The sequence below is a fragment of the Sylvia atricapilla genome, chromosome 2 (assembly GCF_009819655.1).
Source record: "Sylvia atricapilla isolate bSylAtr1 chromosome 2, bSylAtr1.pri, whole genome shotgun sequence".
Lineage (NCBI taxonomy): Eukaryota > Metazoa > Chordata > Aves > Passeriformes > Sylviidae > Sylvia > Sylvia atricapilla.
In genome coordinates this window covers 15,437,032-15,451,506 of record NC_089141.1, presented here as the reverse complement: position 1 = coordinate 15,451,506, position 14,475 = coordinate 15,437,032, and the positions used below count along the sequence as shown (strand labels likewise).

The window sequence follows — 14,475 nt, the reverse complement described above, 5'->3', positions numbered from 1 at the left end:
GGCCCTGTTCAAGTGTGTCCAGAGAGGAGCCACAGCAACCATCAGAGTGTTGGAACCCCTCTTCTGTGAAGACAGGCTGAGACAAACAGGGTTGTTCAGCCTGGAGAAGAGAGGGCTCTGGGGATATCCTCCTGCAGCATTTCACTGTATAGAGTGGGGTCATTACAAAGCCTTTCTGATAAAGCCTGTAGGGACAGGACAAGAAGCAGTATTTTCAAACTGAAAGAAGGTTTAGATTACGTATAAGGAAGAAATTCTTTACTGTGAGGATGGTAAGGCACTGGAACAGGTTGCCCAGAGAAGCTGTAGATGTTCCAGTCCTGAAAGTGTTCAAGGTCAAGCTGGATGGGGCTCTGAGCAATTTGGTCTAGTAGAAAGTGTCCCCTGTCCATGGCATGGGGGTTGGAACAGGATGACCTTTAAAAGTCCCTCCTAGTCCAAACCACTCTATGTTATTTCTGGTTGCTGGGAGCAACTTTCTATATAGAAACTTCTAACTGCTGAAGTCAGCAAAATACCCTGAGCCACACAGAGCACCCACAGCTGTGTGTGACCAGGGAGCTAAAGGCAAAATCTCAACATTATTTCTACTGATCCCTGAGCTATTCGGTTTCCCTGCATAAACAGTTTCCTTTCCCCAGCAAAACCTGCAGCAGTAAATCCCATTTTGCTGTGACCTGCAGAGGTGTAGACATTGCCCAGAAGGCATGGGAATGCTGGAGCCCAGCCCGGGCACCTCACAGCTGTGTTAACATGGCACACGTGGTGACTGCTTCTTTAAAGGCATCCACTGGCCTCTTGCTTTCCAAATCAGATGCACATTTGTTTTTCTCTGAATAAAGGCAGAATAAGAGATGCTGACGTTCCTTTCAGATCAACTGCATTTTGAAATGGGATGAAACAGGCTTTTAGTGTCTTCTTTACATGCAGCTCGCTATGTGTTTTCCAAGAGCACATTTGAGTTTTTACGCTTTCTGGCAACTGTAAATTTTACTCTTGCTGACAGCAGCAGTAAATGCTTTATGCAGAACAAAATCAGCTCTGTGAAAAGTTGAACTCTGTTTTCTTGCTCCATAAAATATCTCTTGGTGCTAATGCAAACAGAAAGCTTCTTTGCTCTCAGGGAAAGGTGAGGGAAACAGAGGTGTCAGCTTCCAGTAGGACTACATGCTACTGCTTTTAGTGGCATTTTGCTGGCAATAAAAATGCTATTTTTCTTTGTAAAGTGTACTGTTGCTTTACTTAAAAATAATAATAAAAAAAGTTTAATGTGAAATAAAAGCTGCTCACAACAAACCTGGCACTTCTGAGAATTCCATGAGATACTTTTCTGCATCTACCAACCTCTGTGTGCTTGCTTCATGTGTTTTCCTTTACAAGACCATCCAGCACATATTAATGTTAAGCCCCTACTCCTCTGCAGTTTTTTTATGGAACAGAGATAGACTGCTTAGGTTTCTGAAGTGTGGGTGACATCCCTGGGGACTGATGCTACTTCAGCTGAAATCAGTCACAGAATTCTTTAAGTCTTTGTACAAGAGAAAGATATTATCCTCTCTTAGATATGTCTGACCACTGTCATGATTACACAGCAGGAATGCCCACTGATTTTGGTGGAAGTGATGGAATAGAAGGGGCAGTAGTCATTGTACCATCAAAATAAGGAAGAATTCTAAAAGTGTTTGAATGCAGAACCTAAATAGGATCACACTTCCAAAAACTAGACTTTGTTTTTGAACTTTCCTCCACCATAAATGCCCATGTATTTAAATGTTTATGCCTGGAATAAACCTCTAAGTTTTAAATGTTTTGTTTTTGGGCAGAAAACACTAAAAAAAAGGAGAAAAAAAACCCCATACGTAGATATTCAGCACTTCACAGGTCCAATGATAATTAATGACCTTCATAAACATCTAATGAAAAATGAATTTATGTCACTTAGCCAAATTTATTTCTGTTTGCATTCCATCCTTCTAGATTTTTTGGTTTCCATATTGCTGAAAGGCACAAAAAATTCTCAAATTTATTCAAGCTGTTAGAAAAGAAATGCACACAGAACATTAAGTAGTTGCTCAAATGTTGCTGAGCAGTAAAATACTATGATAAAGTGGCAACTTGCTGTGTCTCTATTACTTCTTCAGCACTAAAATTAATTTATGATCAGTCATCAATTCATTTACATGTCATTTTATGCTAAATCTATCGTTGCTGATGAATGCATATCCCTAGATCCATTAAGCTAGAGTAAAGTCTGTGCTTTATAATATGACCCTGCTAATTGTTGCATTACCATTTTTATGAGATACAAAAAGTAGCAGTTTCCTATTTTTTGAGCACATATTTAATCCATGAAGCACATTCTTCCTATTAAATGCAATCTGTTTAACTGCTTATAAAATAGATTCTTTTGCAATAGGTATCCCTAAGCAAATCAATACAAATATTGAGCTCTGCTGTGGTAAAATATGGCTCATGAGAATGATATTGTGCAGTTTTCAAGAATTATTCCATTTGTGCTCAGACACAGTGAATGAACAACTTTTTTCCATACAGTGAGTGATCAGTGAGTATTTCAATCAAGACCAAAACATGTCAAATAAAGGCTATTCTTCCTTGCTGACCAAATATTGCCCATTTGTTGATGCAGTGTTTACAAGAGTATCTCTCTGTTTATATCAGTTTGTAGCAGTTATGTAGAGGTCCTGCTCTAATTTCCATGCTAGTTAATGTGTCAAACTCTTCCCTCAGTCAAAATGCACCAGGACTGAAGATACAACAGCTCTCACAACCAGCTTCTCTGGTACTGCAGGAGGAGGAAGAGATAAGGAGAGGGCAAAGAAAACCCCCAAACCATAACACTTTGACCTGAAAAAACCTAGGCTTGCTCTTAGTGATTTCAGTGAGAAGCAAATTAATTTCTTCTGCAGTCGTCATATGCAATTAATTAAGTCTATTTAAGTAGAATAATGCAACAGACTCTTTGTGGCCATTCATGCCATAACTCTGCTCAGCAATTCATTATAAAGGCAAACATTAAACATAAGAGAAAGAAAAAACATACTTCAATGTGTCACTGAAAGCAAAAATTAACCTTAAATAATTATTAATTAAAAGTCAAGCGAGCAAAAATGTTACCAGTGTTTTTTGGTTCTTTCTTTCTATTTTTTTAAGCAGATTCAGTGACTCAATATCCTAACAAACCGTACTGGGAATGAAGCAAAACCTTGGCTTTAATTTCATATTACATCCCACAAACGTGCAAATCTAAACCTCCCTCCCTGAATTCTCTTTGTGATATCTGGAGAATTTAAGATACAGTTCCTGTGCACTCCTCCTTTCTTTTCACTTTATTATACACGTCAACATTATGTCTCTGCCACCTGCGAAGAGAAAAGCTTAATAGTGCAGATTAAATCCTTGTCTGAATCTTCAGTTAGCTGTGACTAAAACTCAAGGGCCTGGAAGACAACTTGACTTTTAAACAGTTTAAAGGAGCAGCAGCACAGTGGTGTCAGAGGGATTCAATAGTTTGTGCTTTGGCTCACGCAGTGCCAGTGCTTCCCCTTGGAGAATCCCACATTCGGAGCTGCAGGAAATCCTTGTTCTCAGCTCAGCCATGGAGAACAAAGCTCCATTTCAGTCCAAGAGTGGGAATCTTTCAGGCATTGCTGAGGCTTGCTAACACTACAAGGTGAGGAACCTCACCTTGCTCTCTCCACAGCAACTCTGTTTGGAGGAAGTCTGGACCAAGGGATGTCAATTTAGATTTCTCACAAACACTGAACTCCCTGGGCACTTCAGAATGAACAGAAATATTGCTTCATCTGGGTCAGCTGCTCTCATTTGCCTCCATTCTCAATATATTCAGAGAAGTGAAAATGTGATCTATAAATTCCTAGAAAAAAGTTGCCTTCAAGTCACCAAAGGCTCGGTGAAAAGAAGTAGCTTATGTATTCTCAGCTCAAGAACAATTTAGTTGTTCTATGGTATTTTAAAAGCAATCAAATTGAAGAATGAGACACAGCTTGGGAACAACTGAAGCAATTTGCTCTACACTCCTCACCACCATCAAACACAGCCTAGAAGAGTTAACAGAAACAGATGAACAGAAATTAAAATTCTCTTTTGAAAAACAAAATTTGGCCAAGTATAATAGGAAATTTCTCTCCACCCTTAGGAAAAAAAAAAAAAAAGAAAAAAAAAAAAAAAAGCCCAATACAAACTCTTCTAAAATCAAGGTTTTACCTCTACAGTAACTGAGGAAAACAAGTAGTTTTTCTCTTTGGAGATTTTGCCATCTTACAGACCCTTTAGGCTAACACTCTGGGTGTACTTCTGTAAGGCTATCATTCCTTAATTAAGTCAGTCTAAATGTTGGCTAAGTGCTATAGGGGCAGTCTGTTATTTTGCGTCCCTTCCAGCTGCACATTCCCTTCCTGCAGTGCCAGCACACTCCCTGCCATGCAGTGGACCAGAGCAAGGAAAAAATCTAGCTAGTAATTAAACAAGTCAAAGAAAAGGCAAAAGAAAAGCCTTAATTTTCAGCTGGATGAGGCCACATGAAGTTAGTGGTGGTGATGAGCGAAAGTGTATTTAGATCACCTTAAGTATACTCCCGATCTACATCATGAAGTCCTGCCCAATTTCTTCCAAAATATCAAGAAGCCTTTAACACTACAATAATTAGACATTTAACACTCCAAAAATTAGACAAGATTTTAAATATTATAACAAGTTTGAAGGTTATTCATAAAAATATAAATTTTAATAAGCACTAAAGTTTCAAATTGGAACAGGAATACAACTATTACTTATTTGCTCGAGGGAGGGTGGTCCAATCTATGAGGTGAAGATGCAAATGTGGAAACATTCATTCTCTGATTTACAGATACATAAGCATTGCCATATTAATATATAGCAAATAAAAAATGTATACCAACTTGGTTTTTTTAAAATTTATTTATTGCTGTTCTACCAGTGCAAAATTCTTCGTGAATTGCTAACAGAAAGGCTTCTGAGCCCCTAGTGAGATATGCAAAAATATGCAGAATTATAGCCTGAAGGAGATTACACTAGAAATTCAAGCAGACTGAGCTAACATACTCATGCACTAAGAAGTTAACCTTCTCAATTCAGGGATTTAAACTTTAACTCTTTGGCCTTAAGTTGCATCTGGATTTCAAATCACAGCCGCAGAGATACAATTCCTAAATCTTAATTAGATTGGAAAGCAGTCTGGCTCTAGGGTGAAGGAAAACGTGGAAGATGGGATTAAGCTACACACTGTTTCATTCAACAAGGGGAAGGAAGAAAATTATTGATGCTCAAGCACTGTCACATCCCTGCAGTGCTTTCAGATTAGCAATCCTTAAGTATGAGTGCAAAAGCCTTGGAATTTCAGAGGTCCAGACAAAGATGGAATTCAGTGGTGCTATGGTAAAAAGTGGTTCTGAACAAGTCTCCCTCAAGGTAAAGCCAACAATCAGTGCTCATCTGCTGAGATCAAAAACTGAAGCAGCACCTGTTAACACTGTGGCATTGGGGATATTTGGCTCTCCAGCACACCTTCACATTATGGACACAGTACATTATAGAGAGGCCCTGGTTCAACCTAAAGAGAGCTACATTGATGCCTACAGAAAGGACATGATGTCCATATAAAATCTGTGTTTTTAAAAATCAATGCCTTTCACTGCCTACATTTCACCAACAGCAATTTAATTCATTCAGATTCTGTGCATTAATTTATTATAGCAGGCCTTTCTAGGTCCCATTTGATGATGATGTAGCTTTCCAAGGCATGCAAAGGACAGGAAAAAGGGAAGGAAGGAGGGTCAGAATTATTAAACAGATTTTCTAAAAGGGAACAATTACTAAATTCAGCAATACAAAGTACATTCAGAATACATATTTTCCTACATAAATGTTGTATTTACTCTACAAATAAGTCGATCTAGCTACACTTACTCTGAAGCGTTTTAACTTCCTTGTGTTCATCTGGGAAAGCAATTGCTGCCCAGCAGAATATCTGAATCTGCTTTAATATAACATTTTTTATGCTGCTCCTGATCAATGAAATAAAAATTGCTAAGCTGAGGTCTTCCCCCTTTTTTTTATGTAACTGCCTTGCTTCTCTAGTAGAATGAACTTTACATGAAAGCTAGAATATAACTGAATATTCTTTCAAGTCATTAAAGCTTTTTAAAATTCATGGATTTCCTTATCATTTTGCAGCAAAGCAAAGCAAAGTATTTCCAAATCCTTCTTTAACTTTAGTGTTTAGTATTAACATGTTAAAAGTTACGGAAATCGAGTGGAATAAATTTTCACTTAGAAATTGTCCAAATGGTGACGTATTTTAGTGGTACTACCGAGTTGGTGTCACTGCGTTTGGTTACCTGTCACAGAGCTGTCTAGATTGTCCATACTGGAGCCTGGAGTATGCTCTAGACCTCTTAGTGGTCTACTGATTTCTACAGTTTCTTCTTCAATGTCATCCTCATCATCATCATCGTCTGGAACATCTGTTTCCAAATCTGAAATGAGGTTTCCAGATACATATCCTAGGGGAGGAACTGGAGCCTGAGGAGGTTGTGTATTGCTTTGGATGTGCCTACACAAACAAACAGAAAAAGTTATCAGAATAGATGAGACTTTGCAGATCATAGTCAGTAAAACATAAGCCTTTCAACAAGTCCTGAAACAGATTTACAAAACATGTCTGGTTAGGTCAAACTAAAGAAAAGTGAATTAAATTATTTACTTCAGCTTCTAATACCAGAGTGTCTGCACACTTTCCAGTCTTAAATAAAAAGAATAAAGATAAAATCCTCTAGGATGGGAAAGTTCAGGATTGTCTTCTCACAGATGAAGAATGGCAGCCACAGAGGCCACAAAAATCAGGTAGAAACCCATGGAAAAGAAAAATCCTGAATCCCAGCCTAGCGTACATGTGTCTCACCCAATATTCCCCCTTGCAAATCACACATTGAACCAAAGTTAAATCTCACTTCTTCTGCTTTAACAGATGCAGTGCCTGAAGCAAAAGTCACCCTAAAGAGGAGCAAATGGCCAGCAGGACAGAAGAAATTTTCAAGTCCAATGAACGCATCATCAGCGAGGCCTTTCCATTTTGCTTTATTCCAGGAAGTTTAATTGATGTAATTGCAGCACCATTAGGGCACGCATGTGTGAAATCACTGCATGCAGTAATCACATAAAAAAAAAAAAAAGAAAGAAAAAAGAAAAAAGAAAAAAGAAAAAGAAAAAAGAAGACAAAAAAGCTAAAAGAAGACAGGATAGCTAAATGACCAAAGGCAAGTGTGAGATTCAGAGTTGGATTTGCTTGGTCTCTGAGCTAAAAGATCACCATCAGCTTTCAGAGCAGCATTCCCCACAGCACAACAGGTACATAGCAAGCTGTGCAAAGGGAGCCAGGCATGACTGGCCTTGGCACAAGAGCATGTACCACACTTAAAATTGCTAAGTTAGGCATGTGGGAATCCTTGGGTGGCTCTACGTGAGGTGCCATGACCTGATTTGAATCGGCAGCACTCTGGATGGGATCCAGGATTCTGCTGGTCTCTTGTTTGGACATCAGTAAAACCAAAGAAATTACAATTGTCACCTGTTTGGCTCCCAGCTATAATACATTTTCAGTGGGAACTTTGTGCTGAATTACTGCCTGCATGAATGAATTATCTTTATTCAATGTGCCTTTTTTTTTTTTTTTTTTCCTTAAATAATGTAAAGCTATCAGATATGAGAATGTCATGGTAACTGTTATGTACCACTGGTAACTCTCCCCACCTCGGTGTAGGCTTTAACTTACTGCCTATTCTGAATCTTATTTCCAGAACAAGTGTTTCCTTTCTGACATACAACCTTCTTCTGCTTAACAGCTACTGAGCACATTTCTGCCTGGACACCAGGTTTTTAGTGTTCTACACAGTGTTCAAAACACTGGGGCACTAAAGGGCATTACCATCTAACTAACCCTCAATAAACAGTGTGATTAGCTCCTAATCAAGCAAAATGCTTAAGTATATGTTTAATGTTAAGCTTGTGATAGAACAATTGAAGTCAATTTCTCATGTACTCATAGTTAAGCATATATTTAAGTGATTTGCTGGATCAAGGCCATAATGATTATGTACTTTTCCAGTAATCTCTAATGGGCTCTTTCTTAAATTCCTAGTTGGCTGATCTCTGTATTTCTCAGTTGCTACTCCCACAGTAACCTATCTGACAGGTCTCATTTTGCTGTTTAGTTTTCCTCTGTCTCTACAATGGACAGGTTAACTTTGTGAAAAGAAGACTAAGAAATATTCCTTCCCAGTCAAAACAATGGAGGACTCACTTTGACTAGCATGATACATATCCAGCCAAACAACAAAAATATATTAAAAAATTCCACGTCATAAAAATCCCTTGTATTTAAAAGCCACCCTCAGCATTTAGCCTAATACCCAAAAGGCAAGAAAAAAAGGTTATGTCTTTGGTGGTGTTTTTTTTTTTTTTTTTGAGTTTCAGGCTCAATTACTGTGACTTTACACAAGAGCAACATTAAAATCTGTATAATCCTAAGCACGTTATGAAACTTCCCAATCAATTTTCATTTCTCCAGAAAGGGAGCAAGACCTTTCCTGCCAGCTGCACGAGGCTTCGGCGCAGCGTCCTGCTCCATTATCCATGCCTGGACTGCCTTGGAGGGCGTAGGAAGGGTAACAGCTGCACAGTGCAGCAGCCACTGCCTGTGCTGGCAGGGTGTGCATCTGTGTGCTGGCTCAGAAGGCAGTACCTTCCACAGGCCAGGTCTGGCTGCTGCTGGGATTTGGGTCTGTCCCACAGGCAGGCTGGGGTCGGCGCTTGGCAGCGCGGCGCTGCAGCGGGACCCAGCTACCCTGTTGACTGAGTGCAGATTGCAGACAAGCCCCCAGGCCTCCATGGTGCCCAGGGAAAACAGCTGGCTTTGGTTTGGCACCGCCTGCCTACCTGCCTGATGTATCCATGGGAGCTCAAGCTGAACAGCTCCGTGGCTTTATTTACCAGGGAAGAAAGGCTGCTCCTCTGCTGGCAGCGTGCCATCCAGTAACTAGCCCTCTCTGCTCCACCGAGAGTCATGGGCTTTGTCTGGGTGGAAGAGTTGTAAAAGGACAACTGCTGCTCAGGGAACATCCAGGAAGCAACTGACCTTCACCACATCCCCAGCCTGGTGCAGTTGACAAGTTCTTTTTCAGTCCCTGAAGAGATTGCTTCTGTTTGTTTTGCAGGGGAAATGTTACTGTGGTATTTGCTTGCTCTTCCTTTAAATAGGCATAAAGCGCTCTGAAACACTAGATGCATCCTGTAAATACTAACAACTTGCTTTCTGCTGTTCCTGGGTTTTTCCTACAGATCAGAAATTCTCATGGTAGTTCGAAGTACAGAGACGCAAATACTTCATTCTTATGTGACACAGTGTAAAAGCTGCCACATTGCTATTTTAAGAGACTGTCATTATTTTTAATTAGGAATTTAGAATCTTATTATTCTTGAAAATCCTAAATAAAATTCCTGTCTTCTGCTAGCCTGAAGAGAGAGTAGTCTCAACTGTATAAAAGCTGTCAGGAAGTGCATATTAACTACTTAGCTGAACACGTGCAAAGTTTTGGAGGAATATTGTTTTTACATATTTCTAGACAAAATTTAACATATTGTCTTATGATTTTAAAAGCACACAGTGGGTAAAGTTTTGCTATTTCTTCTTCCACCTTACTTCTTTGGAAACATAGTTGAAACACAAGTCATTATTTATGTCAAAAAGGAATGTATTATGTTATTATTATTATTATTATTATTATTATTATTACATTTCCCCTGATCACAGGTGACCCCTTCAAACATTTACCATGTCTGCTTTGCTATATCAAATTGGTAAGCCCTTGTTAACTCATCGAGGTGAGCTTGAAGCATTGGCTGCATCTCCTCTCGTGGGGAAGGCGTGAGGGTTGCAGTCGACTGCTGCCCAAAGGAGATGGCAGGAGATGAAGCTACTCCCCGGACAGGAGGTGTGGGGACACGATCATCATCTTCCTCAAGCTCATCCTCCATGCCCTGATGCAGGTAGGTCTGAACTGGCAAAGGCGGACACCAACCATCACTGTCATATCTAAAATAAAAACCAAATAAACTTAGTGTGTATCAAAACTCTTCTCTGCTGCACAGTAGAGGGTGTAGAGGGTACACAGGATTCCTGCTACAGTCAGAAACCTTGCACACTGTGTGCATTCTAAAATTTAATGATAATAGGGTCATAATTGCTTAGATTGTCCTGACTCAGTTTAATTTTTCCCACAACTGATAAGCAACTGGAACAAGATATGCAACAGAAAAATTACTGACCCATTATCGCATTCGTTAATGGTGATTAGATAATGTTACACCACAATCAACAACAAAAATGACTTAACACACTTCCAGGATCATTAATGTAGGAGAATGAATATTGACCTGGACATGAAAATAGCAGCATTCTTAAAAGGTAGAGCAAGCTTTATGTCGTAGCATTTAGGCATTTATTTCTCAGAATATTTCACAGAAAAAGCTGAGTTGAAAGGGACCCACAAAGATCACCAAGTCCAACTCCTGGCCCTGCACAGCACCATCCCCAAGAGTCACTGTGAGCCCAAGAGTATTATACATTTACTTCCATCCTCCTCTTTATCTGTCTATAAATTCACCATTTGTTTCTGGTTTGGAGCTTAAATAAAAAGCTACACTTTCCTCATAAATTCTGGTCTTCCCACCCTGCACACAGGTATCTCCTATGATGTGCAATACATCCATGTCACAGCAGCACTGACCCCAAGCATATGCTGTGTCACAGCACCAGCTGATAAGGTACATCAGCACACAGGTTGACAGCTCTGCCAGCACCCCACCTCCTAACCAATCTGTACTGGGACTCACCTAGACAGGGCTACATTTCTGAACACTTTCGACACACCTGCCCAAAGTAAATGGAAATATTAACTACTAGGAGTATTCCTGAATACCAAATTCTTCTCTCTTCAGACATAAAGGGTGTCCAAGTAGCAGTTTGTGTTTTTTGTTGCCTTATACCAAAGGTGTAAGGGATGGTGCTATATCTGATCAGGGCTAGAAACAATGCAAGTTTTGTCAGCAAGCCAATTCCTTTCAGTCTCTGTACTCATCAGAGGACCTTTCAATTCAGTGTTGTATTACAGTATCATCCTGGGATGCTGCCCCTTAGAGACTCTGGCATCACTCCAGGTGGATAGGCCTTAGTGACTGTGGTCATTCCCTGTGCATTATCTCCCCAGAGTAATTCCCTAATCTGAGCACAACTTCAGTTGTACGCAGCTTTGCTGACAATCACACCACTCAAATCTCAACTGGCTACTTTTCCCATCTTCAAAACATCCAGTCAGGCATCAGTCCCCTGAGCATCATCACACATTTCTTCTTAACTCCTGGTGCATTCCAAAATAACTCAGGATACATAGAAATACTAGACAACCACAAGCTCCTTCACTGTCAAACCATCACACATTCAAAAGGCCATTTCCCAAGCATCATCTAAGTCACTTTATCTTCTTTCCACCTTCAAGGACTGCTGACAAGGTCCTTTTTTTCTGCAATGCAGGCAGGCAATGCATTGCACTATACAGTTAATTTCTCAAACCAGCTTAAAAATACTCCTTTAAAGCTTCTGAGTTGGAAGGAAGGATTTAGCAATTTCCCAGAGAAAAATGAATTACTGTCAATTTTCTCAAGTGTGAAGCCAGGTTACAAAAAGGCTGGGAACACTGAGACGGAGAAGTTGCAAAACCTGTATTATGAACAGAACATTCACTTTCAGCAAAACACAAAGGTTTCTTAAATTTACAAAACTACATTTTCCTTATTCAGAAGTCTGTAGTCTGTATTTAAAGGCACAGATTCAGGACAGCTAAAACAACTTTTGGTTGTTTCCAAAAGTCCATGGAAAATATATCTGGTAATTCACATACTTCTAAAAATTTAAATCTCTATATATGGAGATATAGCCATAAACAGATAAACAAGCACATATCAGTACAGAAGTGAAAATAAAGGCTGCTTCTTAACATCTGGCCTCTAGGAGAGGTGGAGTGATTGACCATTACCACTTTCATAATACAGAGATTTAAGAAAATGTTACATGATACCTATTCATCCTTAGCAAAAAATTAGGATATGACCAGCTGTAATTTGTCTTTCCAAACAACATTTACTCAGGACATTTGCAACTAAGGCTGAAGGGACCATCCTAAATCATGCTCCTAAAAATGTGCAGCGCAACAGTTCTTTCACTTCCTTTTGCTCTCTCAACCTTATGCTTTGCTATAATGGCTTCTTCTTTAAAAGGGACAGGGGAAAAAGACACTCCCAGGTGACTTTTCAATGGTGAACAAACGAGCTTTGGATGTGCTCGCCTCCTGACCCTACTCACTTCAAATCCCCAAAGGTTCAGCTTGATAGCAAAAAGGCTTTTTAGTAAAGAGGTTTCTTAGTGAAAAGTTTCTGCACAAGTATATCTTTACCCAAATTTTGTTTGAAGTGGAAAACAGCCTGAAGTTTAGAACATTTGAGATCCAAGATTTCAGGTACAAGAACCAGAACCTTTGTCTTCTTAATGTAAGGTGTCTAAAAAAGCCACAAGCTCTAACCTTCACTTTTGAGAAAAGTAACACAAAACCCAAAATAACACCTTAGAGAAAAACAAAACGAAAACCAACACAGCACAAAAAAAAAAAAAAAAAAAAAAAAAGGCAGCAAACCTATCAGACTACATAGTAACTACATGTCACATAAGTGATACAGTTATAGAAATATCTGGTACCACATAATGATTACTGGCCACATCCATGTCCTTATTCATCTTCTGAGTAAATCCAATGTGGTGAAAATGCAGCTTTTATCAAGTGCACTTATTGAAATCTAAGTGCCTTAACTTCATTAGCGACCTCTGACTGTAATTTCATTATAATTAAGATCTTAATAAGTTCTGGTTAACAAACATGAGCCTGTATTTTTTCTAGTAAGTTTTATTGTATTGTCAGCACTTCTATAGTAATCTTTTACTATTAAAAAGCCCGATTCATTACACTAATAGATTTGTTCCTTACAAATACAAAATAAAGGTGATAGGTATAGGGCACAGTCTGTAAAACTGTGTTTCATTACATACATTGTTGCAACAAATGAAGCTTCCCTCCCTGGAACTCACCAGAAAGGACTTTTTTAATTAAAAGGTACTACTTCCTTAACTTCCTTAACTTTTCACAAAGACAGACAATAAGTATCAAATATATTGACATTCAGCAACTAATATTCCATTTTGAGGTGTAATCAATAGCAAGAAATAGAAATAACCAAATAACAATATCCTGACTACCTTTACTGGGTTGGCTCAAGATCATGCATATTATTGGTGAAAAAAGAAAGATAATGAGTAAGAAACGAGCATTTCTTTACTTGCTTGTAAACTTGTCAAGTTCACATAAAATCAAGTAAAATCATCTTCTCCGAAAAGGGTGGGAAAGGGAGCATGTCATTTTGGGAGCTACTATAGGAAAAGAGAAACTTAATTGCCATAAACAGGCTCTTTGCTGACGTTAAACAGGAATTCAATCTAAGAGATCCCCAAACCTCTACTACATTATATAACAGGGCTAGTTGGAGTAAGACATTCACTTTTCCTTCTGCAGTTTCTGGGAAAATGGAGGCAAATGCCAACCCTAGTGCCTTTGAGAAGAAGATGGTAGAGAAAACTGAGTGCGTTTTTTCTTTGTTTTGCATTTTTTTTTATATCACTTGCTATTATGGATTACCTTTTGCAACTTAGAAGTCCACTAGTGCTTATAAGGCCACTAGTGCTAATCTCTAGTAAGTAAAACTAGGTGTCAGATTTTTTGAGTTTTTTGGTGATAATCATGCCAATAAAACTCACACATTAATTTAATTGTTACATGAAGATATACAGAAAAGCAAATTACTGTTTAGATGTCACCCTCCTTGTTTTACTGTCCTAAACATTCATATTTTGTATAATATTGTGAAAATTTCATTAATGTGTTTGGTTTTTCTGACTGGAAGCTCATTTTTCAGTTGCAATTCACAATATAATTACATCTGCATGTAACTAATTCTAAAATTAAAGTACTCTGAACTTGTCACAGATAGAGTAAAAACAAAGAAGAAGCAAAAAGTTTAAAAAAAGTGGCTTTTTTTTTTTTTAATCCAGCATGTGAATGTTAAAGGCAACATAAGGAATGCAGTCTATGATTGTTGTTTCCCATTTAGCATGTTGAAAACCACAGAAACAAGATCAACCCCTGAATACAGAAGCACCATTAGTATTGGAAGCATCCTGAGAAAGTATGGGCATTGCAGATTCAGTCTTCATCAAAGGTGGTTCCAAATTACTGTAGCTCCACACTGAGACTCTAA

The 14,475-nt window shown here is 38.7% G+C and overlaps 1 protein-coding gene across 1 annotated transcript in view; it reads right to left on the bottom strand.

Annotated features, from left to right (window-relative positions):
- The window catches only part of ROBO2 (roundabout guidance receptor 2), an 85,253-nt gene that overhangs the window by 23,510 nt on the left and 47,268 nt on the right, over window positions 1–14,475 (bottom strand). Inside the window, exons 11-12 of the mRNA XM_066340909.1 lie at window positions 9,890–10,150; window positions 6,399–6,613 (exon numbers count right to left, since the gene is read on the bottom strand). Coding sequence (XP_066197006.1) covers window positions 6,399–6,613; window positions 9,890–10,150 — 476 coding nt within the window. The remainder of the gene's footprint in view (window positions 1–6,398; window positions 6,614–9,889; window positions 10,151–14,475) is intronic.